Genomic DNA, 24,531 nt, shown 5'->3' with positions numbered 1-24,531 from the left:
AAACACATGAACTCAATTCTGAAGGGAAACACCCTGGGTCAGGAGTTAGCATCCAGACCAGGGCACGGAAAGGCAGACTGCAAGAAAGTAACGGAGGGGTGAAGTTGGCAGCTGAGAGGATACTGAAGGGCAAAATCTTACAGGGAAAGCAACAAACCTATTTAAGACAGTAGCTAATTGCGCCCGAATGAGGATGTCAACAACCCTCCCAGAACAGGTGTCTTGGGACACTTTACAGACTAACAGCTTTCATGTTTTCTTGAGCCTGCCACTGACAACTTTTCCTCCCATAACCAGTTCTGCTGCCTGAAGATCCATGTCACGTGTTTGAAAAAAGCTTCTGCCAGAACAAAATTTTCTTAGCCTTTAAGGCTCTACAAACAAGACTCCTATCCATTGCAACAGGTCAACACAGCTATTCCCTTGGAAGCACTTCAAGGAAGGTAAACTTAGTCTCAAAAAACTTAGGGGGGAAAAGATTGAACATTTTATCTATAAAGCTATCTAAACTGCTCTTGGTTCAGGTAAGAGATCTCCTCTTGCGGCAATAAAGACCAACAGATTTATCACTACATCAGCTTTGGTTATCCACAGATCCCAAACCTGAGCACACACAAGCACTGCCAATCATTAACTTTCTCTACCATTTAGAATTCTACAACTACTGTGAATGATTGGAAGTGTTTAATGGTCAAAACTGACTGCAAACCAAGAACCGCACCTACAGATTGCAACCTCCAAGTGGTGGCTGGAGATCTCCCAGAATTACAACTGCTCTCCAGGCTACAAAGATCTGTTCCCCTGGAGAAAATGGCTGCTTTGCAGGGTGGACTTCAGGGCATTATACCCTCCAGAAGCCCCTCCCCCCTCCAAACCATGCCCTCTCCATACTGTGCTCAGGAATTCCCAGGAACTTCCCAGCCCGGGGCTTTCAGCCCTAGACTCATGCCAGAAGAGCTTTTGAGGATCCGGGACTGGGTCTGCCATCTCTATGAACTTCTCTAACATCACAGCTGGGAGGGCGGGCAGTCCATCGGAACCACAGCGCCTGGCAAGGAAGATTTAACTCTCTCTGTCCCTCCCCCATACCTTTCCCAATTTTGACAGTTTCCCAATAGGGAAACTGGGAGAAAGTGAAAATACCCCCCCCCCCCATGGTTTCAATCCAAGGTCCTTAAAAGTACTACCTGGAGGAATTTAAAGAGACAGGCAATCTGATCACAGTGTCTGGCATCCTTAAGTCCCAAGACCCGCACTCACGCACACGTGCTCACAGGGCCTGGATCCCACATCTTTGGCTCGGCAGTGGCCAATCAAGCCAGTCTTGATCCTGCAGAACTTGGATTGTTAACAAAGCCCTCCAGACACCCAATAAGGACTGATGGTACATTTTGGAAAAGTAGAAAAGAGCTTTGGTGTCTCATGAAAGCTCATACCCTACAATAAATTTTGATAGGTTTGTCTGTCTGTACCAGTAGAAAACATCGAGTCCAGGAGCACCTAACAAAATTTGAGGTAGGGTATGAGCTTTTGTGAGCCACAGCTCACTTCTAGTATCTGAAGAAGTGAGCTGTGGCTCACAAAAGCTCATACCCTACCACAAATTTTGTTAGTCTTATAGGTGCTATTGGACTCCAGATTCTCTGGAAAAGTCAATAATGCTAGGAAAAGTGGACGGCAGTAGGAAAAGAGGAAGACCTAAAACGAGATGGCTTGACTCAGTCAAAGAAGCCACGTCCTCCAGTTTGCAGGATCTGAGCAAGTCTGTTAATGAGAGGACGTTCTGGAGGTCCTTCATTCATCGAGTCGCCATAGGTGAGAGGTGACTTGACAGCACATAACACACACACACACAGAGGTGCTACTGGTCTCTTGCTCTTCTCTACTACTACAGACTAAAACGGCTACCCATCCCGAGCCAGCTCCTTTGGGAAAGTGTGGTTGCCAACTTCCTGGTGGGACCTGGAGATCCCCCTAGGATGCCAATTCATCTTCAGACTGCAGGGATCAGCTCCCCCGGAGAAAATGGCTGCTTTTTGGGGGGGGGCCTCCCGGGCATTAAACCCTGCGGAGGGCCCCTCTCCAGGCTCCGCTCCCAAACCTGCAGGAACCCCCCAGCCTGCAGTTAGCCACCCTCTGTCCCATCAAGGCCAGCGGAAGACCACCCGGAGGTCCGCAAGCCAGGAGGGCTGACGCGCCCCTCGCGGAAAGGGGCTCTCCGGCTCGGGGGCGACGGACCTGCCCGCTCGCAGCCTGATTCCCGAGCGCGTTTCTCCGCCGCAGACAACTCGTCGGCCCGGCTGATCCCGGCGCAGCCGCCCGGCCGCCCGGAGCGCCGTCCCAACCAAGCGCTGCCTGCAACCTGTAGCGCGCCGCCGCCGCCGCCGCCGCCCGCCCGCCGCTCCGCGTCCCCCGTGGGCGCCATCGGCTTCGGCTGTGCGCGGCAAAGCCCGGGGGGAGCCGGGGCCTGCGCGGGGCTGGCCGGCTCGGCGCGTTTCCGAGAGTCCCCCGGGCAGCCCTGCCGCTCCCTCGCCCGCCCGCCCGCCCGCCCGCCGCAGCACCGCCGCCAGTCCCCGGGGAAGCCCCGCAGAACTTGGAGCGGCTGGAGCGAGGCGCGCGGGCGGGACGCAGAGCTCGGGAGGCGCCCCCCGCCCGGTCCCTTCGCCTGCGCGGCGGCCTGACCTGCCCGGCATGCTGCAGCCGGTGGGACGGAGCCGAGGCCTCTCGGTCGGCAGCTGCCGCGCCGCTTTCCGCTTCCTGCGCCCGGCGGGGCAACGTCCAGAAGCGCGGCGCGGCGCCACCCCGCCCGAGCCCGGGCGCGCTCGCTTGCTCGCGAGGAGGCGGTGCGGGAAGCCCGGTGGCCTCCGGGGCGCCGCTCGCTGCCGGGGAAGGCTGCCGGCGGGCTCAGCCTGGCGCTGCCGAGGGCCAAGGAGCGCCTCCTGCTTCCCCGCTTGGCACGGAGGGGGGTGCCAACTGCCTGGAGGAAAAAAACATGCCCCGTCCCGTTGCTAAAGGCTCAACGAGGTTTTCTTTACCGACACACAGCATGAAAAGCTTGAGCTGCTCATTTCTATGGCTTCAGCCTCTGTTAAAGGGGCGGCATATTTTTTTTTCTCCAGGCTAGGCTGGGTGGAGGGTGCTTGGGGACAATGGGATTTGGGGAGGGACTGAAGCTCAGCAGTTTATAATCCCATAGAGTCACCCTCCAAAGCAGCCCTTTTCTCCAGGGGAACTGATTTCTATCACCTGGAATCATAGAGTTGGAAGGGACCTCAAAGGTCATCTAGTCCAACCCTCGGCACAATATAGGAAATTCAAAACTACCTGTAATTCTAGATCTCGAGCCACCATCTCGAGGTTGGCAAGCCTCACTGCCATCAATCTGGGCTCCTACTTGAACCTCAGCTTCCAACATGGGACCCCCCCCCTTTTAAAGATCCGGTTCTCAGTCTCGGGGGGGGGGCTCTTTGTGCCCCCCCCACCTGCAGAGGTGAGGCAAGTAGTAATCAGAGACAGACCATTTTCTGTGGTGGCCCCTTGCTTTCGGAACACTATCCCCCCTTGAAGCTTGGTTGGCACATATATTTTAGGTATCGGGCCAAACCATTTCCTTTACCTTTGGCTGACGTGTTTTCTAGATCAAACCTATGGGCTGTTTTTTGGATTTCAGTTTATTTACTTCGTTTACATTCTTCCTAGTGGGGACGCCAAGTGGGTTCTAGTGTTCTTCATTGTTCTTCGTTTCACCCTCAGAACAGCCCTATGGTACGGTTAGGAAAGAGGAGAAAGTGACTTTTCTTGCTGGGAAACCTGAGGCCAAGGGATTCCCTGAAGCAACCACCACTCAGGTATCTCCGAAGTACATTTAGACTGAGCTGCTGAGACGGTGCCCTCAGTTCAGTTCTAGCAAAATAATAAAGTAACAGGGTTGAAACTCTGGAAAATACTTTATGGCAAACTTTGTGGCATCCAAGCAGTCTGGTATGTCACAAAAAGATTCATAGAAATATCCCAGAGAAACAGATTGGATGGAAAGTGCCGTCAAGTCATAGCTGACTCATGACAACCCCCCCGGTGGGGTTTTCGTGGCAAGAAGCTAACAGAGGTGGTTTGCCATTGCCTGCTTCTGCAACCCTGGTCTTTGTTGGAGGTCTCCCGTCCAATTACTAACCAAGGCTGACTCTGCTTAACTTCTGAGATCTGATGAGATCTGGCTTGCCTGGGCTATCCAGGTCAGGGTATATTGCACTAAGGAAGACAAAAAAATGTTTTTATAGGAAAATGAGGAAAATGAGGAGATGGGTGAATTCAAAAGGATTAGGAAAGAGGACAAATACAAAACAGTGGATATTGCACAATCTCAACACAAAACAGTATCTCAGATAAAAGCACTAAAGTTGGTCTAACTCAGCTAAGTATACTTTACTTAGATTGTAGCAAGTTTCTCAGAGCATGTACAGAGTTCCTTGCAGTACCAGAATAGTGGAAGAGTCCCTAACGCCTGGCCCATTGGTCTTGGGGTCTCCAGATGTTTCAAAGTTGGGACCAGAGAAATATCCACAGCTCCAAGGTATTTACGGCCAATGAAGTCTGACCTAAGCCCGCCTTCTCGGTGAGCTTCATTAGCAGGTCTAACCAATCCGCAGCAAAGCTCCGCCTCTGATGTCAAAGACTATTGCTACCAATCAGGGAATTACTAGAGGATGGTCCCACCGTATGAATGGCTCTGCACTTCCATGACAAAAGGGGAATCTGGCCCAAGCTAGTTGTCCTTTGCCAAAAAGGCATTAAGATGCCCAGGGTAGCGCCAACGTGGAATGGAGGATAAAGTGTTGTTTTCATGCAAGCCCTCGGGGTTGAGGACTCTTTGCTCTATGTGGCACTCTTGAGTCATACGGAATCTCAGGGTTCTCTCACACGCTGTGAGGTGGCTTAGGCTGAGTGTGTGTGATTAGCCCGAGGCTGCCCAGCAAACGTCCATGGCAAAGTCTGGGTTCGAACCTGGTCTCCCAGATCCTAGTGGGACACTATCCACTACAGCAGTGGTCCCCACCATTTTGTTATGGTGACCCACAAGTCCAAATTGAATTTGTATGGTGACCCATCCAGGGTTGGCCCAAGAGATTTAGGAGTGGGGATGGGACATGCGGAGATGTGGGAAGATGGCGGATACTGGCAAAGAGGCGGGTGGCAAGTTGTTCAGTGCAATACATCTCCTGCAGTGGGTGGGGGCCACTGAGGCACTGCAGAGGGCTGGGCGAGAGGTTGAGCTGCTGAAGAAGCAGCAGAGTTACCAGGTCCCCATACCCTCCTGGTGGAAGGGGGCAGGATCCAATACTTACTAGAAGTCTTATTGCACGTGCGCAAAGCACAAAGCAAAGCAATGGTGTCACTTCGATTCTTTGAGAATCGGCCCTAAGAGAAGCACATGAGCACTCCCACGGCTGGCACAATGTCTTCTGGGAGCACATACATCACATGTGTTTCCGGGGTGCCTGCCAGTCACCAGTGGCAAGCAGGCAAACTCCTGGGATGTATTGTCGAAGGCTTTCACGGCCGGAGAACGATGGCTGTTGTGGGTTTTCCGGGCTGTATTGCCGTGGTCTTGGCATTGTAGTTCCTGACGTTTCGCCAGCAGCTGTGGCTGGCATCTTCAGAGGTGTAGCACCAAAAGACAGGTGACACTGAGAGATCTCTGTCTTTTGGTGCTACACCTCTGAAGATGCCAGCCACAGCTGCTGGCGAAACGTCAGGAACTACAATGCCAAGACCACGGCAATACAGCCCGGAAAACCCACAACAGCCAAAACTCCTGGGACATTGCCCGCCACTGGCTGACACCTGGGACGCCTACGCAGTGCCACAGGACAGAGCCTGCACGTGCGCACGTCTCTCTTGCCTCCTCTCGCTTTCCCATATGCAGCACAGCTCCCAGCTACATTCCAGCCTCCCCCCCCTTTCCATCTAATATTGTAACCTTACTAGTTGTCAGACAGCTCCCCGCCCCCCCCCCCCGCTCCATATTGTCGCGAAGGAGTAGCAGAGGCAGGTTGGGAACGACTGGCTTAAGGGGCTGCTGTTTGCCCGATGATCCTATTTATCTCCATGCCACGAAAAGCTTCAGCTGCCCCTTTCCACTCATTCAGCCTCCTTTAAAGGGGTGGGACCTTTTCCTCCAGGCCTGTGAGAACCCGACTCAAGACTGGTTGTATTGAGTCTGCTTGATTGCTCATGGCAGCCGTGATTGGCTAAGGCTCAAGAGCATTTTGACCCCAAAAGGCTCCATCCTCAACTCGGAGAGAGCTCCCCCTGCTGGCACGCAGAGGCCTCCATAATACACCAACTTCGAAAGCGGGCATCAACCCACATCAAGTCCCAGGTTGCCGCTGTGCTGAAGGGCGACTGCCCGAATGGATAGTTGCACCTCCTCACAACGACCCTGTGAGGCAGAATAGGCTTGAGGGGTGTGACGGGACCAAGGTCACCCAGCAAGCTTCCATGGTAATGTTGGGATTCGAACCTGTATCTTCCAGCTTTTAGTCTGACACTTTAACCACTACACCACACTCTTCATGGCACTATTTGTCTAATCCGGATAAACTGTTTTATTGCATTGTTCATTGTCCGTATATTCTAGCTCTGATTACATTGTTTCTGTGTAACTGGAAACAAATAGACTATAAAGGAAATAAATCCTATTATATAAAAGGCAACCCATATTGGTGACGACTCACCTTTTATCCTGGTGTGCCTCCATAGGGTGCTGCCGCGGCAGGAAGGCCAGACAAGGCGGCTCGTCCCTCTGGAGGGCGCTCCATTTTCTAGAACCCATTTTTTAAAAACTGGCTTGATTGCCAGTAAAGAAATAAAAATTAAAAATTAGCGAGAAGGAAGCTGGAAACAAATGGGTGACTCAGATGGCAGCTGGAAAGGACAGAAAAAGATGTCTCAGGCAAAAAATGGCTCATCTTCCCGACTTCTAGCCTGTCCCACCCCAACACCCTGCACTCTGGGACTGATGCTTTCACACACGCTGGTGACCCGTATGCTGTCTCGCAAGGAGTCAGGCTGGAATGTCTTGCCTTGACCAATCCTGGTCTTGTTCCTCCCTCTTTCCATTGTCACACTTGTGCACTCAGAGGGGGAGGGCACACTTGAAAGCACTGCATTGCCGATGCCCAGTCCCCACCTGCCACTGGATGTCTGAGGGCCAAGCTACAAGTGACGAATGACACTTGAACAGCAAGTGTATTTCTCCCTGTTCACTTGCCCTCCACTCAATCCACTTGCCGTTCAAGTGTCATTCGTCATGTGTAGCTTAGCCCTGAGTGCTTACCTAGATGCAAGTGATCTGGGGCAGCTGCCTGGAATGCAGCCCTGGAACTCAACCACAGATGAGCCATCAATTTCCTTAATCATGCAAATACCCAATTAGTCTCCATAACTCTCCACAACTGTTGCCAGCCCCTCCCATCTCAAAGACCACCCCTTCCTTCTGCTGACTGCCCCTTTGGAGGGATCAGGTTTGCACTCATACTTCTGTTTGACCCTTTTAGCTGGATTGGGCTGGCTATCTAAGGAAAGCTAGAATCCAGGGTAGAACCTTTGCTCTGCTTCCGTGCCAAGAGGATGAACAGGAATCCTGGCATACCAGGAAACTAACTCGAAGTCTGTGGCTCCAGGTTTTGCCTGGACAGTTCTGGGACAGGCAGAAAATGTACATTTGGGCAGAGTGACAGCATCGCTGGCTGACTGGTAGGTAGGTTGCTCAAGAAATTAGGCACAAAGGCAGCCATTCACATCCATCCAACCCATCCTGTTTACACCCTTGACACAACGCAAGGAGATGGCGTGGCTTGACAACATTGTAGAGCTGGAAAACGTATAAAGGAGAGCAACCAAGACGATTAAAGACTTGGAGCAGCTTTCCTAGGAGGGAAGGCTGGAGAGTCAAGTGGATCCCAGCTTGGGACAGCCCTGAGGACCAGAAACGTCAGATGCTTATTCACAACCAGATCCTTTACACCTTAACTTGTAAGTGTCCCTAAGAATGTCCTCTCACTTTGGAAAAGTCATTTGTGGAATGCAGGGATTCTTTTTCAAGTTAGAGACTTTGGGAACTGTGGGTAACAGTCAACTGTAGGTTTCAGCAGGAACATTTCTGTAAAGTGCATTCCAGCCATGTTTTAGCCCATATGAGGTAATGCCTTCCAAGCACCTTGGCCTCCAGCCAGCTCAATGGACTTACTCTCCCAAGTGTAATCACGCGGAAGAGATTCACTCCGAAGTATGTTAGTATGTTAATTTAAGTTAATAAGGCTAAATTCCAGATACGAGGAAACCAATCTTCTGTCGAAGGGGGGTCCGTTTTTTCTGAATATTCCGCAATAAGCATTTGAGTGAAAACTAACTCAATAGCTGGAACAGCTACAAATCTTTTTCAACAACAGACCTTTTCGGTCCTGGCTCCAACCTGGTGGAACGCTCGGTCTAAAGAGACCAGGGCCCGGTTGGATTTGCTGTCCTTCCGTCGGCCTGCAAGATGGAGCTGTTCCGCCAGGTGTATAGTTGATGTTGGCTGGGCCGACTAGAGGAGAACGTGCCCCCCTACTGGAAGCAGTTACCCCCCAGCCTTGTTAAATACTTTTAGAGATGGTTGGGTGGTGGTTTTTGGAAAAGTCTGATGCTGTATGTTTTTTAAATATTTATATGGTTTTAAAGCTATTTGTATTTTAAATTATTATACTGGTTGTAATCCACCCCGAGCCTGCTGATGCGGGGAGGGCGGAATATAAATTGAATTAATGAAATAAATAAATCTGGTGGTGTATTACTGCACAGCAGACTAATGAGAAACTGAACCACTTTTGCCAAAAATATACAGTTTTGGACATGTCCGAAACCCATGTATCCAATCTGCATGTTCCTGAACACACATCCAACAGGCTGCTTACCTATAATTGATGTTCTTCCAAGTGGTCATGCGTGCAACAACACAGATAGCTTCTGCACCAGTGTGGAAGTCAATTCGAGAATCTTTAGAGCTGTAGCCAAAGAACTGCCCCTGAATTTCCTTCCTAGGGGAGAATACTATCCCTCTCGACAGTTCCTAAGGAACCAGCAGCGGGGAAGGACAACTTGTGTGAAAGCACAGATGAAGACCATCAGACACAATGAGAAAACCTAAGTGGTTGAATAGAGTCTGCAAGCTTTGAGTCTGTAACCCCTTGGAACTAGTTAAAGATGTGTGTGGTAATCAGATTTAAGATAAAAGCAGCCAGACTATTTTTTGGGGTGGGTCTATTTTGGATTAGCCCTAGAAAATTCCAAGCATTGTTTTGTGAGTGGTGTTATTAGCATGCCTGCACAGATAATCATAAAGAAAAGGTCACCCTCCAACCACAGGATTGCCTTTTAGGGCCAAATTAGGGGCAAGAACACCTACACTGCTGTAATCATAAGTGACAGTCTCTTGTAGGATCGGGGCCAGTGTCGTGACATCATGATTCTGTCTGTCGGCCTATCCTCAGCCAGTGGCAACCAACGCTGCAGAGTGGAGGCCAGGGAAAGATCAAGAGTCAGGATATCACAATGAAAGCTTTTTTGCTGGGAGAGCTAGATGTTGTTTGGGGAGATGCATATTTGCCAGCATACCGAGTTTAACTTTTATTTATTTATGTTTAGATTCTGTTTTAACAAACTTACTTTATTTTGCAACTTAAAAAAAAAAGCTCCTTATGACCCTACTCCAGGGTTAAATTAGCTGCATTTAAATCCCATCGAAATGAATGGGACGAGCTAGTTGCAGTTAACTAAAAAGCAGTGGGCATGGATCTCCCAGCTCTTTCTCTCAAGAAATGGAGTCTTTTCCTGCTGAGATTATAGCAAAATAAGAGAAAGTCCAGATAGTTGTTTTCTCAGAAGAATAAATGTATAATTTTAATATTTCTCTGGTCTCAAAACGAAACAGGATCAGAAAAACCCCCAAACAATCCTAAAAAGTTTAAACAAGGAATAAAAAGTTAGCTGGTCTGCAGACTCAAGGGAAAAAGAGGGAAGGTCACATGACCAGCTTTTATCTTGCTGAGCTTTTCCTGTTTTGCTTCACAAGAGGAGAACAGCATCAAGCGGCAGTTGTACAAAACTGCAGCTTCTGTTCTAACAAGGGAACTTGGGCTGAAGTCCTGATGACTCCAATAGGAAAGCTCCACGCTGGAAACATATAGACCAGGCCTTGATTTCATTTTAACAATTCACAAAAGCCGCAAGAAAAGAGGCTGTTATTCAGACCAAGCAGGAAGGGCCCATGTGCACTCAGAGTGGCTGTTTCCGCAGAGCTGCTGGGATCCTCCTCAGGGCTGTGAATTTGGTGTGGACGATGCAACGGCTTGCGAAGACGCTGAAGCTTTATTCCGAGGGAAGTAGTAGCTAAAAGAAAGATGGTTAAGGAATTGCCAGCAAGTCTCAGTAGCAGTAGTAGTAGTAGTAGTAGTAGTAGTAGTAGTAATAATAATAATAATAATAATAATAATCTTGTGCTTATATACTACTCTTCTGGATAGATTAGCCACACTCAGAGTGGTTAACAAAGTCAGTGTTATTATTATCTCAACAATAGACACCCTTTGAGGTGGGTGGGGCTGAGAGAGCTCTGAGAAGCTGTGACTGACCCAAGGTGACCCAGCTGGCTTGAAGTGGAGGAGTGGGGAATCAAACCCGGTTCTCCAGATGAGAGTCCTGCCACTCTTAACCACTACACCAAGCTGGTAATTCCCATCCGTTGACGTCTGGATGTGGTGGTGGTGGGGGCGGGGAGAACCTTGAAATTCTGGGATGACGCTGCTTGGAGCTTTTCACTCCATTTGGCAGTAACAGCAGAGGGTCAGTTGGATTTTCTGTCTGGGCAGGGCTGTGGCTGCCCCACGGCCTCAGTCTCAAGTTCTGCTGAATGACAACATCACAGTCAAGAAAGGTGGAATAAAGCTTCTAAATGAAGGAATCAGGATCTAATTTAATAACGCAGCAGCATTCTTGGCACTTTAGAGCCAAAAAAGGGTTCTAATTCACTCTGTCAAAAGCAGGCAATGAGGGTTCAACCCCCAACATTTGAGCTCTGACAGAAATTGGTAGCAAATGCGAGTGTTACCAAAAACAAACAAACAAAATCCCAGCACAGAAGGATACATGAAGGTGGGGATTCTTCTTCTTGCCAAGTATTTTCGAATGAGACGCTCCGTCCCATACCAGTTGAAGCCTTTGGTGGCATATCCAATACGAGGAAGGTGGACACTTGCTGAGAGAGAGAGCGAGAGCGAATGAATGCTTTCAGAGCGGCTGATTTAGGTGAACCGTGATACCCTTCAGAACAAACAATTTCCTAGTTAACTGACCAAGTGAGCTGTGATTCACGAAAGTTCATACCCTATCACAAATTTTGTTAGCCTTATATAGGTGCTACTGGACTCTTGCTCTTTTCTACTGCTACACGGCTACTCATGTTGATCGAGTTAACAAAGTGAATCATAGAATCCCCTGCACAATACAGGCGAGATGGTAACTGGAAGTTAAAGTCTTGGCTCCCACGGGAATGACACAGCGTGTAGAGAAGCCCCTATCACTGATACTTCAAGCTTTTACTAATTCTACAAGTGACCAGAGAAGGTTGTTTTAGATAGCTTGCAGTGTTTGTCTGCAGCAGATTAGCAGGACCTGAGTCCACTGGCACATTAGAGACCAAGAAGATTTTCAAGGTGTAATCTTTAAAGCTCCCTTCGTCAGATACAAGAAGGAGTGGAGATCCCTGAGCTTTCATATTCCAATCAAGAGGTGACAGGGGTGAAGGAAGACAGAATGTAAAGGTACAATGCAGCTCAATTCGAGCAGAAAGTAGCATCTGCAGTGAGACAAGAATCCTACATCTTTATCCAGCTGCCGGAGTTCCATTATTCTGAACTTGTGAATGAACTCAACTTCAGCAGCCTCATGTTGTAATCTGCCCTTGAAGCTTCTTTGTTGAGGACAGCCATTTTTAAGTCAGCAATGGAATGTCCTGGAAGGCTGAAGTTTTATAGCCTCTGGGAATTCTGAGAATTGTAGTTTCTCTAAAAAACCTAACCCGAACCTTTGCATCCTCACAAGGACTCAGTCTCCAGCATTCTTTACTGAAAGTCATGAAACTCTAACTGGCAAATCTATGCCAGCTATACAATAGTTGCTGGCTGGTTATATTAATCAGAATTTGGGTGCAGTGGAATGAGCAATAGTCCAGTAGCATCTGTAAGACTAACAAAATAAGTGGTAGGGTATGAGGTTTTGTGAGCCACAGCTCACTTCTTCAGATACAGCTAGAATGTAAGTCCATCTGTTTTTATACCTTGGAGAGTGGAGTGATTGCAGAAGCTCAATGATAATAGCTGGTGAATGACAAAGGCAGGCATGACTGAATAGGGTGGGGTATGCCGAGGGGTGGTGGGTGTGGAGAAATTAACATTGGTAGTGAGACAGGAAGCCAATATCCCGATTCAGTCCAGGCGGATGCATGGTCTTGAGCTTCATTATTAGTTGCAATTCAGCCGTCTCTCTTTCTAATCTCCCTTTCAAATTCCTCTGCAGGAGAACTGCTACTTTCAGGCCAGCAACTGAATGACTTGGAAGGTTAAAACGTCCCCCCACTGGTTTCTGTATGTTGTGGTGTCTGATGTCAAGACTTATGTCCATTAATTATTTGTCGAAGGGACTGGCCGGTTTGTCCAATGTACAGAGTGGAGGGGCATTGCTGACACATGACGGCATAAATCACATTGGGGGATGAGCAGGAGTATATGAACCCGAGATGGTACGGCTGCTGTTGTTGGGGCCACTGTTGATGTTGCTCGTATGCATATGAGAGCAAAGTTTGTTGCAGGCCTTGGGTGAATTTGGGTGGATGACCCTGAGGCTTCCAACGAGATTCCTCGACAATCATTCCAGGGCAGGAATTCCAGAAGATGACACACTGTACTATCCCCAGCGCATTTCCCCCTTGTTTAAGAGTGACCCGTTAGACCCCTGATCTCCAGACAACGAGATTCTTCCATTTCAACAGCCCCCAGGCAAGCACACTTACCAGCTCTTTTCTTGGCTTCCCGATACAGTTTCTTTAATCCCGTTTCCAAAGCAGGGAGCTTAATTCCAGATAAATTGTTAGAACAGTCGCGGTGCTGGGCTACGACAAGAGCCAACTAAAAAGACAGGCAAATGCAGAAAGATGATCAAATAGATAGGAAAAAAAACATTGCCTGGCTTTTCCCCTCTGGAGAAAGACTGAAAACAACTCTGTGTTCTGATTTTGTTTTCCATTTTTTAGGCACTTGAAAATGCAAATGTCTCCTCCTCATGTGGAGGCTCCACTTCTGGGGCAGCTCTGGGGCCCTGAAAGGCCTCTGAAGTTGTCCTCTGACGCATCAGATATGGAAGGGAAATAGTTCCTCCATCACAGCCAGAGTCAGAGTAGAAATACACGTTGTGAATTACCTGGGGACGCTCAAGTGCAGGATTTGATGTGCGGGCCTCAATTCTTGTTCAGTGTACAATTAATGCTGCTTTCATGGGAGTTCCCTTTGTGTGATTGCATCTGCAAATGAGTCTGGAGGGCAGAGCACCAATTCAGCTCTGCTTTCGCTGTGAGAACAAGTACAGTAGGCTCTTTTGACTTGCCGATTTGCATTTCTTTAAGGTGTGAGAAAGTGTCAAGATCTGCATTTCAATGAATGGATGTGGGAGGTGGAAGAAACTGGGATACTTTTAGCAGTTAAGGAGGAACTGATATTGAACGTGTGAATGTATCAATGTGGAGCAAATTGAAGTGCAAGCGAGTGCATGGGAAGTTGGAGGGGAGGGAAGACGTGAAATGAGGTTCACTTGAGCATCCCTGGGTACTTCATAACATGTATTTTCACCACCATTTCCAAGGTTGTTTCGAACAAGTGTGGTAAGCTGTGCTTGCTCCCCGTGGCTTCCTGGGCACTTGCACATAGTCTGTATTTTGGAGAGAACAGCAGGCCTTCCCAGTCCTGAGCAACCTTGCTCTCTGTGGCTCTGCTGGTTCCTAACTGTTGCTTGGCTGTCTGATTCGCTCCATGGACAGCAATCAGAATTGGGGGATGTCGTGTCCGAGGGATAGGCCCTTTCGTGGTGTGCTGCCACCAGGAATGGGCTACAATTTCAGCCAATTCTGGGGCTTTTCAGTTTGAATCAAAACAGTATAAGCATGCTAGTTCCCACCCTAGAGGCTTCTGAAGCTGTTGCCTGGTAAAATTCAAACTTAGTCCTGCAGCTGTTTCATAGTTTATTCCAGATACAAGTGCAATTTTATTTGGCTTTGATCAGCAAGACATGCCAGTTCACACACTACACTGCTTCTGTCTGGTGATGGAAACAGAGACAGCCAGAGAGGCTCTTTTCATAATTACCAAATCTTGGCCTTTGTTTCTTGATTCTTTGTCATCAATAGGGAATAAAAGAGTTCCTCCCAATGTCAAGTCTACAAAAAAAAATGACAAGAGCAGAAAGAAACACTTAAGCATGTCTAGAACTAGGTTAATTCTGGCTGAATTTCTACACTTTTTCTGGCTCTTCTATTCTCCATTCCTTTTAGCACAATACCAGCAGGGAGCAAAGGACAAAACTAACAGGTAAGTGATCAGAAAATGTGCAAGGAAGAAATGACCTTGCACATTTCTAGGTACCCCCTCCCCATGACTGAAGAAGCTGGGAGGAGAAGAGAGTTTCTCAACAGGTGAAACAGCTGCAGGTTCAACTAGTAACACCTTCCAATTCTGAATTTACTTCTCAATTAGATCTGGCTTCTGGTCATCCTGTAAGATCATGGCGGACAGACGACATTTGAATGTGGAACTCGCAACTTCAGCTATTGTATGGCGCAGTCTAAAAAACAACTGCAATTGCCCGTCTTTAACCTCTGACAAACTCCCAGTGTCAAGGAGGGGACAGGAACACAAGCAGCAACTGCCTTTATTTTACTTCATTTATACTCTGCCTTTCTCCCCAACGGGGATCCAAAGCAGCTTACATGATTCTCCTCTCCAACATCTAGAGATCCAAACATTTAGAGAGTCAGTTTAGTGCAGTGGTTAAGAGCGGAAGGGCTCTGATCTGACACCAGTCTCTCTCTTCCTTTAGAGCAGGGGCCCCAACATGATGCCAGACGCCTGCCCTGGTGCCCACCCAGTTTTTTAGAAAGAGGGAATCTAGCCCTGCAGGGCTGTACTAATGAAAGAACATGTCAGCAGCAGCTGCCGCCACAGTATTAGTTTTAGTCTCTTGCTCATCTTTATTAGTGTATTTTTTAAACTAGCCCTCTTCTCCCCCACATATGGGATTCTTCTGTATATGAGGCTCTGTCTTCTGCGGCAACCATTTGGTGGTTGCCTGCACAAATTCCAAAGGTGCCCACATGCTCTCTTGCTGTAGAGGAATGAGGAAGCAATGCAACAGTCAGCGGATGGAATCAGTTCCTGGGTTTCACTCATTCCAATCACCAAGAGTTAATGCTGAATGGCACTATTTTAAGACTGCAACTTCCCCTCAGGGCACCCCAACCATGGCTAGCACGCGAAATAGAATCATAGAGTTGGAAGGGGCCATACAGACCATCTAGTCCAACCCCCTGCCCAGTGCAGGATCAGCCTAAAGCATCTCTGACAAGTATTCATCCAGCCTCTTCTTGAATACTGCCAGTGAAGGGGAGTTCACCACCTCCCTAGGCAGCTGATTCCACTTTTGAACTACTCTGACTGTGAAAAAGTTCTTCCTAATATCCAGCCGGTACCTTTGCGCATGTAATTTAAGTCTGTTGTTTCGTGTCCTACCCTCTGCTGCCAACTGGAACAGCTCCCTGCCCTCCTCCAAATGACAGCCTTTCAAACATTTAAAGAGAGCAATCATGTCCCCCCTCAACCCCCTCCAAACTAAACATTCCCAAGGCCCTCAGCCTTTCCTCATAGGGCTCAGTCTCCAGACCCCTGATCATCCTCGTCACTCTCCTCTGCACCCTCTCGATTTTGTCCACATCCTTTTTGAAGTGAGGCCCCCAGAACTGCACACAATACTCCAGGTGTGGCCTGACCAAGGCAGTATCGAGGGGCTATGACCTCCTGCGATTTCGATGCTATGGCCCCTTTGATACAGCCCAGGATTGAATTAGCCTTTTTTGCCACCGCATCACACTGACTGCTCATATTCAGTTTACAGTCCACTCTTACCCCAAGATCCCTTTCACATATACTACTGCCCAGAAGTGTATCCCCCATCCAGTATTTGTATCCCCCATCCAGTATTTGTATAGCAAGTCTTACTTTCTGTCAAGATCCCTTCTCCCCCCACCAGAACTACAGAAACACTTTGCCCCCATCTGGCTCACCATCCATCTTTCCAGCAAGCTCATACACTTTCCTCGGCTGGTCGGAACGATTTGCCAGAGCCGTAAATAAGCCTCCTCTTCCCCAACGGCCGGAGTCATCTGAAGCAAGAAATACAGTGACGATATTTTTGTTATTTCAAGAAGGGAAGGGGAGCTACTGAGGCAAGGGTTCGAAAGAGATCTGCTGCTCGGTATGTAGAACATAGAAACACGGAGCTGGAAGGCCCCCCAAGGGTCATCTAGTCCGGAGCCCTGCACAAAGCAGGAAATTCACAGCTACTCCCCCACCCCCTCACTTCTCCCAGTGACCCCTGCCTATGCCCAGAGGAAGGCAACCCCCCCCCCGAGGGTGCCTGTACAAGAGACACATTTCCTGAATTCCCACACTGCCTTCTCTTCAAGGCGGATGCAAGAGCGGTGATTGTGTGGGACCCTCCACGAAGGCAGCGGGAACACGAAAGGCAGAAGTCTTTCAGCCCTTCGGTGGGTGATTCTGAGAGGAAGGATGGAGAAGCGGTGCATCCTCCGCAGGAAGAAGAGCACCCCTTCCCCAGGAGCACCCTGGGCGCAGGCACAGCCTCCTGTCCTTCCTAGCCCCCCCCCCCCCGCCAGCTTTCTTCTCAGTTTCCTCTTTAGCCCTCATCAGTTTGCCCCCCCATCCCTGACAGCAAATGAGGTTCCGCACTTGCCCTCCAAACATGAGTAGGAAGCTGATTTCAACCCAGGCTCTCAGGCCACAGCTCATTTCCAGTTGTCTTGGATTAAGGCTGATGCAACTGCTGAAGTATTTTTTATCATCGAACAGTACCAAAGCTCAGAAGAGCTTTTACATGGGCAAGGATGAATGCCCTTCCCTCGGCAGTTTTGGAGGGTAGATACAAGCAAGTATCATATGCTAACAGCACATGCAGAGGCCCATATGATAAAACTGAAACCACTGAACATTTCATTATAGAGTGTCCCATATTTAATGAGTTGAGGGCTAGCTTAATCATCCCTCTACTTAAAAATATGGAACTACCTAATATGAGAGCCCAGGTGACGTGGTTACTATTGGATACAAATGATTCCGTTACCCTTTCTGTACCAAAATATATAGGGGCAAGCAATAATTAAACATCAGAGACATGATATCAAGTAAGATTCTTCCCATTTTAATTTCTGCTTAAGGCAATAGCTGTATGGGGGGGGGGGAGAAGGGGAGAGAGAGGGGGAGAGGGAGGGAGAGTGTGTGTGTGTGTTGTTAGTGGGTTGAACTAGAACAAAGGAATCATGGGTCCTCAGCTTAACTTACCTCACAAGGTTGTTGTGAGGAGAAAGTAGGAGGGGAGCCTCTCCCCAACTCATGGAAAGCTAGATCTAAATGTTTTGCTCTAGCACCAGTGAAAAAGAAACCGGGTGGTAAATTTGTTTATGTTTAGCACTGTATAACCTTTTCAAGTGTGAAAAGTGCTTCACACATTTTATCTTTTGGCAACTCTTAGGAGAACCGTGCAAGGTTGGTTAATATTATTATTCGATATCACAGCATGGGAGCAAGCAGGAAAATGTCTTGCCTAAGGCCTCCCTATGAATTCACAGGCAAGGAGAGCTTCCACTCGGAGGCTTCTAGATTCTGCTCTTTGCCGCTACAGGCCCAATTCCACGCACAACACCTTGGGCTACTTTCGCAGAGCGTGCCCCACCTACCCACACAGTGCACAATGATGGCGTCCTCTTCTCCGGCTCTGGGGTGGGTGACATCACCCATGACGTACTGAATGGCGCTCAGGTCTGGGTCTTCGTAGTCCAAGTCCACATCCAGCCTCCCTCCATCGTCTTCCTCCTCGCTGCTCTCTTCTGATGCAAGACAGCAAGATCTGTATTGATTTGCTTCCCACCAAGCCACTCTGTGGTAAAGCAACAGACATCCATTCAGAGGTTGAGGAACAGATTCCAATTTTGAATAAGCAATATATGAGGTGCTTCAGGTATTATCAGTGTTACTGTGACCATCAGAAGCATGGTATATGTTGACACTGACCAGTAAGCATTACAATGACTGTCAGAAACTTGACATTCATTAGTCTGACGGCGGAACTACTAGCGACAAAAAGGCACAGGTTGGATACTTGTCAGCTTCCCTCAAGTTTTGGCGGGAAATGTAGGCAGCTTGGCGGAATGCTGGACAAGTGACAGTTGAAAAGTCCATTGGACAGCAGTTGAAGAGCCAAGGTGCAAGACCAGGATGCCTACATTTCCCATCAAAACTTGAGGGAGGCTGACAAGTGTCCAACCTGTGCCTTTTGTCACTTGTAGCTTGGCTCTGACTCAAATGAGCCCAGGTAGAATTGTCAGGAAAGCCTAACAAAGACTAGTAAACATCACAGCCAACTGACTCCCATTAATACACAAACACACCAAAAAAAGGAGAAGAAACCTCTGAATAGAAAAGAAAAAAAGATGTGCCAAGCACCAGAAATTTATAAATGTTTATGAAGCAATAAATATCCTGATTTTGAAATGGGGCATTAGTCAGCATTCTGTCACTGCTGAACATTTGTGTATTAACTGTTGTACCACTGCTGAGGTTTTGTGTGTTAACTGTTGTGGGTTTTGTGCATCATTGTTAATGTTACTGTTCAGTTTTGGGGCATGCATTGCTGTGTTTTCTGTGCATTATTGTTTATGTCATTGTACACTGTTCACTTTTTCAATGCATTATAATTATTGTCTTTAAACAACACTGTCTTGCATATGTGGAATAATTAATTATTGCTTCATAAACATTTATAATTTCTGGTGCTTGGCACATCTTTTCATCTTTGCCATTAATACACAACATCCTTATTTCTATCATTTTACAACAAAAAGGGAGAAGAAACCATGATAAACAATCTTCTCAGAAATTTGGATTAATAAAATGCACTCCCTTTCTCTGAAATACTGTTTGCTTTAAGCAACAAGATTTAGCAGTACGTGAAGCAGAAAGAAATCTGGAAGAATCTCTCTTTCCAGGTTTCAAAGAATGAAAAGGAAATGCAAGGAAGGCGAATATAGCAGGTAATGTAAAGACACACAATAGTTTCAAACACAAACAGAAGTTGTTGGAAGAAAACAAATGCCATAGCGGAGGGATTTACTCAAGGGATGAATGACCAGCTTAGGGCTGAACTTCTCGAGAGATAAAGAGATGGGTGCCTATGTGCTACCTGTGCTTCATGCTGTCTAATGTCAGCCTTAGAATTGCTTATGTTCTGTTTCAGCATTTCTTCAGTTCTGTATTGAATTTTTGCTTAATGATGGGTCTTTGTAAACCTGCATTTATTCACCCTCTGTCATTGTTTATGGAGATGTCCTTGATATTGACTGTGCTGATCTCGCACTGTGTAACCCGCCTTGAGTCTCAGTGAGAAAGGCAGACTATAAATGACATAAATAAAGTAAAATAATACTCAGTAAGAATTTATCTAGTATAGAAATGCATTCTAGTTCATGGGCATGCCAATGACATTTTAAAAAGGAATTTATTTCTCTATCATTCTATCCAACTTCTCTCTATTTTTCACAATACTTGTGAAAACAACACAGTCATGTGTGGTGCTGATGAGGTGAATTGCAAACATTTCCCTATCACATGACAATTTCCAGGTGTTTAAGCTTTTTAAAAAAAAGTTTTCCAAAACAACTTTTAAAAGCATTTTCAATTGCTAACTGTAACTGTAACAGCTTTCTGAAACTTTTTGGAAAAGGTTTCTGCTTTGGGGGTTGTGTTTTGTAGAGCCATTCCAAGGAATTAGGAAGCAGATGCTCAGTGCTGATGACCACCCCATATTGGAAGAGGTACCCCGGATGGATCCCCTTCCTTGCTCTAAATGAGCCATCACTCCAAGGACAGGGAGAATTCTGAAGGCCCCCCACCCCACGTGTCATTTCAGGATCAAACTGGGAAGCCTTTGGACGTACTTCTTCTGGTGTTCAGCTTCTGCCTTCTTTTGTCTCTTCTCTTCCTTCAGCCGGGCCTTCTTCGCTGCCGCCTCCTGCAGTTTTCTACGCCGAGTTTCGAGCTCTTCTGGACTCAATTTACGCCTTTTCTTACAGGTCCCTGCTGGAACGCTCGTGACAAGAACCTGGAGTGGGAAAGGAATTCAGGAATTACAGTGTCGTTTCCACCGCCTGTTGCTTTCCTGTCCCTCTTCATCCAACCCAAGGTCGTTTCCCACCCCCTCTAGTCAACTGCCACAGACTCTTGGGAACAGCCTTCAGCAACAGGCTCTCAAGACTGGACTCCTGTGGACAGATTGGAACCACCCTACACCTCTGTGGTCTTCGGCCTGAGCGCCAGGGCCCACAGCTGTGTGGCAGAACACAACCAGTCATTACAGAACTGCTGATTTTGAGTAAAGATCTTATTTAAAAAGAAAAGATATGAATAACAATAGAAAGTGCATAGAGACTTATACAAGCACTATGTTTGAATTAGATTTAAACTAACAGGAAAATATATTCAAAGTATATAACAGTACAACTAAATTATAGGATAGCTCTCTTCCCCTCTCCTGTTGCTTATAGCCAGACTTTAACGTCAATGATTTTTAATCAGTCCTCTCTTTTGTATTTTATCTCTATAAATGTAATTGCCTTAATTTATCTTAGTTTTAACCTAAATAATCAAAGAAATTTATTTATTTATTTACTTTGGATTTCTATTCCGCCCTCCCCACAAAGGGCTCAGGGCGGAAATCTTTCCATTTTCTCCAGAATTCCTACATTGGTCTATTGTGCACACAGGAAATTAATTTAGCCATTGCTGCATATTCAGATATCTTGTCTGTCCACTCAGGTATGACACGGCACAAATCTGGCTTCCATTTTGCTGCATATAGTACTCTCGTGGCTGTCACCAAAAACTGCCGATCTTGTGCTCCTTGTTGGAAGGTCCTGCTACTAATGTGCACGTGTGAACAGCAAGGGTGCCATGCTTTCTGCCTCTTGTCGCAAGGAGATCCCCCCCCAGGTAAATGCCAGGTCCCCCTCCCCCAGAAGGGAGGGCAAGGGGACCAGGCAACCTGAGCTGCACTGGACCCTGGCCACCCACTTCTTTGCTGACATCTGTCATTTTCCTGCCACTCCTTCAACCCTGCCCTCCGCCCCTCCTCAATCTCTTGGGCCAGCCCTGAATGGGTCACCATAGGAAGTAAATTTGGATTTGTGCGTCACCAAACCAAGAAGGTTGGGAACCACTGCCCTAGTGGCATTCCAGTCGGTGCCCAAACAACTCCTTGTTTCGTGCACCATTCCCTTAACTTGTATAATATGTTCTGACTGAAGAAGAGACCCTCAACAGGGTTTATTTTTTCATCTGAAGAATTAATCCAAGACAGTTATACATTAGCACACCAAACCCACATGCCATGGGGTCAAAATGCCGCATTTTATCCAGCCCCTTACATTTGCTTTGTTTCTGAGAGCTCTTCCTTCTCGACTGGTCTCTTCAGGGAGAACTTTCTGCAGCTCTAGCAAGTGTTGAAAGGCCTTCTGATCTTCTCGGCTGGGGTCCTTGGAGTAGTCTTTGCCTTCATACAGGTACATGTGGCCTTAAAAGACAAAGAATTCAAATGAACCACCGAGATCACCCAGGATTTTAATCAAGAACAGGGATGGTGCCACAGTTTTTCTCTGGCACAGTGCTGAGCAGACACAACAGGGAACAAGAGAAATCCCAATTTTGATTGCCCTGGAACGCTGAAATCTGCAACATACTTTCTGCATGTTGGTCTTCGTTGTCCTCTGTCGGCAGCAGCACCGGATCCATTACCCACTCTCCTTCTCTCGTTTCCCCAAGGACATGCTCCAGGTCCACATCACAGACAGGGCTTCCGTCCAAGGACAACAGCTGGTCCAAACCAAATTTCAGGATTTCACTCAGCTTTTTGAAAAAAAAGGATAAACACAAAAGGTTTCACACATCACATACCCCTGTGCTTATAGAGCGACATTCATCCAGACATATCAAGAAGAAACAGACAAAGGAAACCAAAGCCGAACCAACCAAACCCGCCTTCTGCTCTGGCCCCATTTGTGTGACACAGTGACTTAGAAGAAACCTGCTTGGCTCTGGCTGCTTCCAGATGAGCAGGTTTTCCCCTCCGGAAGTCACACTAATTCACTCCTTCGGTTATTCCTGAGAATTCAGAGGACAGCTGCTCCTATACTACTTTAACAACAGGAGTTAGGTTATCAGAAAATAAGAATTTGTGGGAAAAGAAAATATCTCTAGATGCAGATCACATCCATACAATGTCCTATCAACATCTTTGGGAAAGCTGTTAGAAATAATAGCCCAAGGATTGTATCTACATATAAGAATGATCTGAACACAACAGAATCTGTGGGTTTTACCATGGATGTTAATGGCAAACAAGAATGATTGAGACACTTTAACTTCAGATAGAAGCAGAATATCTAGGAACTGGGAATACTTGAACTAGAGTAGCAGTAACAGGTGATTCTAGAACAATAGGCAGGAAAACTGAAACAATCCAGGCTGGGAAGATCAGCAATGAAGAACGGTGGAGTTCCACATTTTTCAAAAAGAAAAATTAGCTATATTGTCATGTATGCCAGCATACCTGCCATGACTGTATTCTGCATTCTATACTGGTCAATGCTGTTTGCCAGGGTTATATGCTGTATTCTGTGTACATCATCTGAGAGCGTCTTAACTTATGATATTAATTGCAGGAGAGCCAGTGGGGCCCCTCCATTATCTGCTGAAAATATGTACTTTCATTTTTTCTGGCAAGTGTCCTTGAGGAGAGCTGCTAGCAGCGAACATTGTAACTTTCCCAGAGACTGGGATATTTTGCTTTGTACTTTATGTAGTCTAAACTAATCTGTTCCCATGCCACCTCTTTGGGGTTTCGCGCCAGAATGTCAATGGACCCCGGAGGGCGGGAAGTTTCCCTATAATTAGTTATGCCTTTGTTTGAATTGTCACTTCTGCCAATTGCCACCTTTGTGTGTGTCAGGGTTGAAGTGTATGTATGTAACCACAGAGACTCCATATTAATTCTTTCAGTATTCTAAGTGCTTTGTTCACAGGTGCCAAGATGTTCCCAGCAGCTATCTCACGGAAGAGGATTGTTTTGGCTATCGCTTCTCCAGCCTTGGGAAACTTTCGCTTTCTCAGCTTCAAAGGGATTGTTTTGAGAACTATGGGGGGAGGTTGGGCCTGCTGGGTTCTGATACTTTGTAACTCATGCTTTGCCTGTCATTCGTAACAATACACGTGTACCAGCCTGGATATTGAATCTGGGCCAGTGGACTATAATGAATTCTTTCTTCAGTAAACTTTTGAAAACAACGGGCTTTTGTCTGATTGCAGAAGGTAGTCTGGAGTAAGGACATTATCGAGCCACAGTTCTGACAGTGTGAACATCCTGAACTGTATGGATCTCAATAAAGCTACTTCAACTGGAGCACCTGCGTGTTAACTGTGGAGGGCTTGAGGGACCTAACTGCCAGGGACTGACATATATCCCCATTCTCTTCCTACCTCCCGTGATTTTAGCAAAGCTTTTGACAAAATCCCACTGACGTTTTGGTTAGCAAGATGGCAAAATGTGGGTGGATGACAGCGCCCTTGCCCCAGGGAGAGACAGAGGAGAACAGCTGGTTGGAGAGCCATGCTCCAAGAATACTAACTGGCAGTTCACACATTGGGAGGGAGGTTTTGTGCAGGATGCAGCAGGGTGGATATTCATCAACATCTTTATTAGTGACTGGGACGGAGGGGTGGAGGGAACCCTTACCAAAGAAGAGATGCTTGTACAACACTTTCACTCAAGAATAGGAAGTGATGCCAATGACAGAGAATGTGGCAGCAGGGAAGCCACCAAAGCCAGAGGCCACTGCACCAAGCAAATGCATCTGCCCCTTGCTTATCTCACGGTCATCCTGCCCCCCAACTCATGCTCCTTAGTGGAAATATTCCGTTTTAAACTGGACAGGGTTTGCTAGTGTAAACAGAAGCAACACTATCGCTTTGGCTTCTGCGTTCCACGCTATGGGGAGCGATGGAGCAGTCAGCAGCCTGTCTTCCCACCCCTTCCTGCTTCCACATTGCCTCG

At 47.3% G+C, this 24,531-nt stretch overlaps 2 protein-coding genes across 3 annotated transcripts in view; both read right to left on the bottom strand.

The window, feature by feature from the left end:
- The window catches only part of VANGL1 (VANGL planar cell polarity protein 1), a 61,723-nt gene extending 58,956 nt beyond the window's left edge, over window positions 1-2,767 (bottom strand). Inside the window, exon 1 of the mRNA XM_055002123.1 lies at window positions 2,683-2,767. The gene's annotated coding sequence lies outside the window, so the exon portion shown is untranslated. The remainder of the gene's footprint in view (window positions 1-2,682) is intronic.
- A 7,066-nt stretch (window positions 2,768-9,833) lies between these two features.
- CHD1L (chromodomain helicase DNA binding protein 1 like) overlaps window positions 9,834-24,531 on the bottom strand; it is a 39,123-nt gene continuing 24,425 nt past the window's right edge. For both annotated transcript variants that reach the window (XM_055003011.1, XM_055003012.1), the window contains exons 14-22: window positions 22,163-22,328; window positions 21,851-21,996; window positions 20,366-20,529; window positions 18,110-18,309; window positions 16,421-16,519; window positions 14,451-14,521; window positions 13,106-13,220; window positions 11,185-11,293; window positions 9,834-10,428 (exon numbers count right to left, since the gene is read on the bottom strand). In XM_055003011.1, the coding sequence (XP_054858986.1) occupies window positions 10,353-10,428; window positions 11,185-11,293; window positions 13,106-13,220; window positions 14,451-14,521; window positions 16,421-16,519; window positions 18,110-18,309; window positions 20,366-20,529; window positions 21,851-21,996; window positions 22,163-22,328 (1,146 nt within the window). In that variant the 3' untranslated portion in view covers window positions 9,834-10,352. The remainder of the gene's footprint in view (window positions 10,429-11,184; window positions 11,294-13,105; window positions 13,221-14,450; window positions 14,522-16,420; window positions 16,520-18,109; window positions 18,310-20,365; window positions 20,530-21,850; window positions 21,997-22,162; window positions 22,329-24,531) is intronic.

This window comes from Eublepharis macularius, chromosome 18 (genome assembly GCF_028583425.1).
Source record: "Eublepharis macularius isolate TG4126 chromosome 18, MPM_Emac_v1.0, whole genome shotgun sequence".
Classification (NCBI taxonomy): domain Eukaryota; kingdom Metazoa; phylum Chordata; class Lepidosauria; order Squamata; family Eublepharidae; genus Eublepharis; species Eublepharis macularius.
This window is presented reverse-complemented; position numbering and strand designations above follow the sequence as displayed.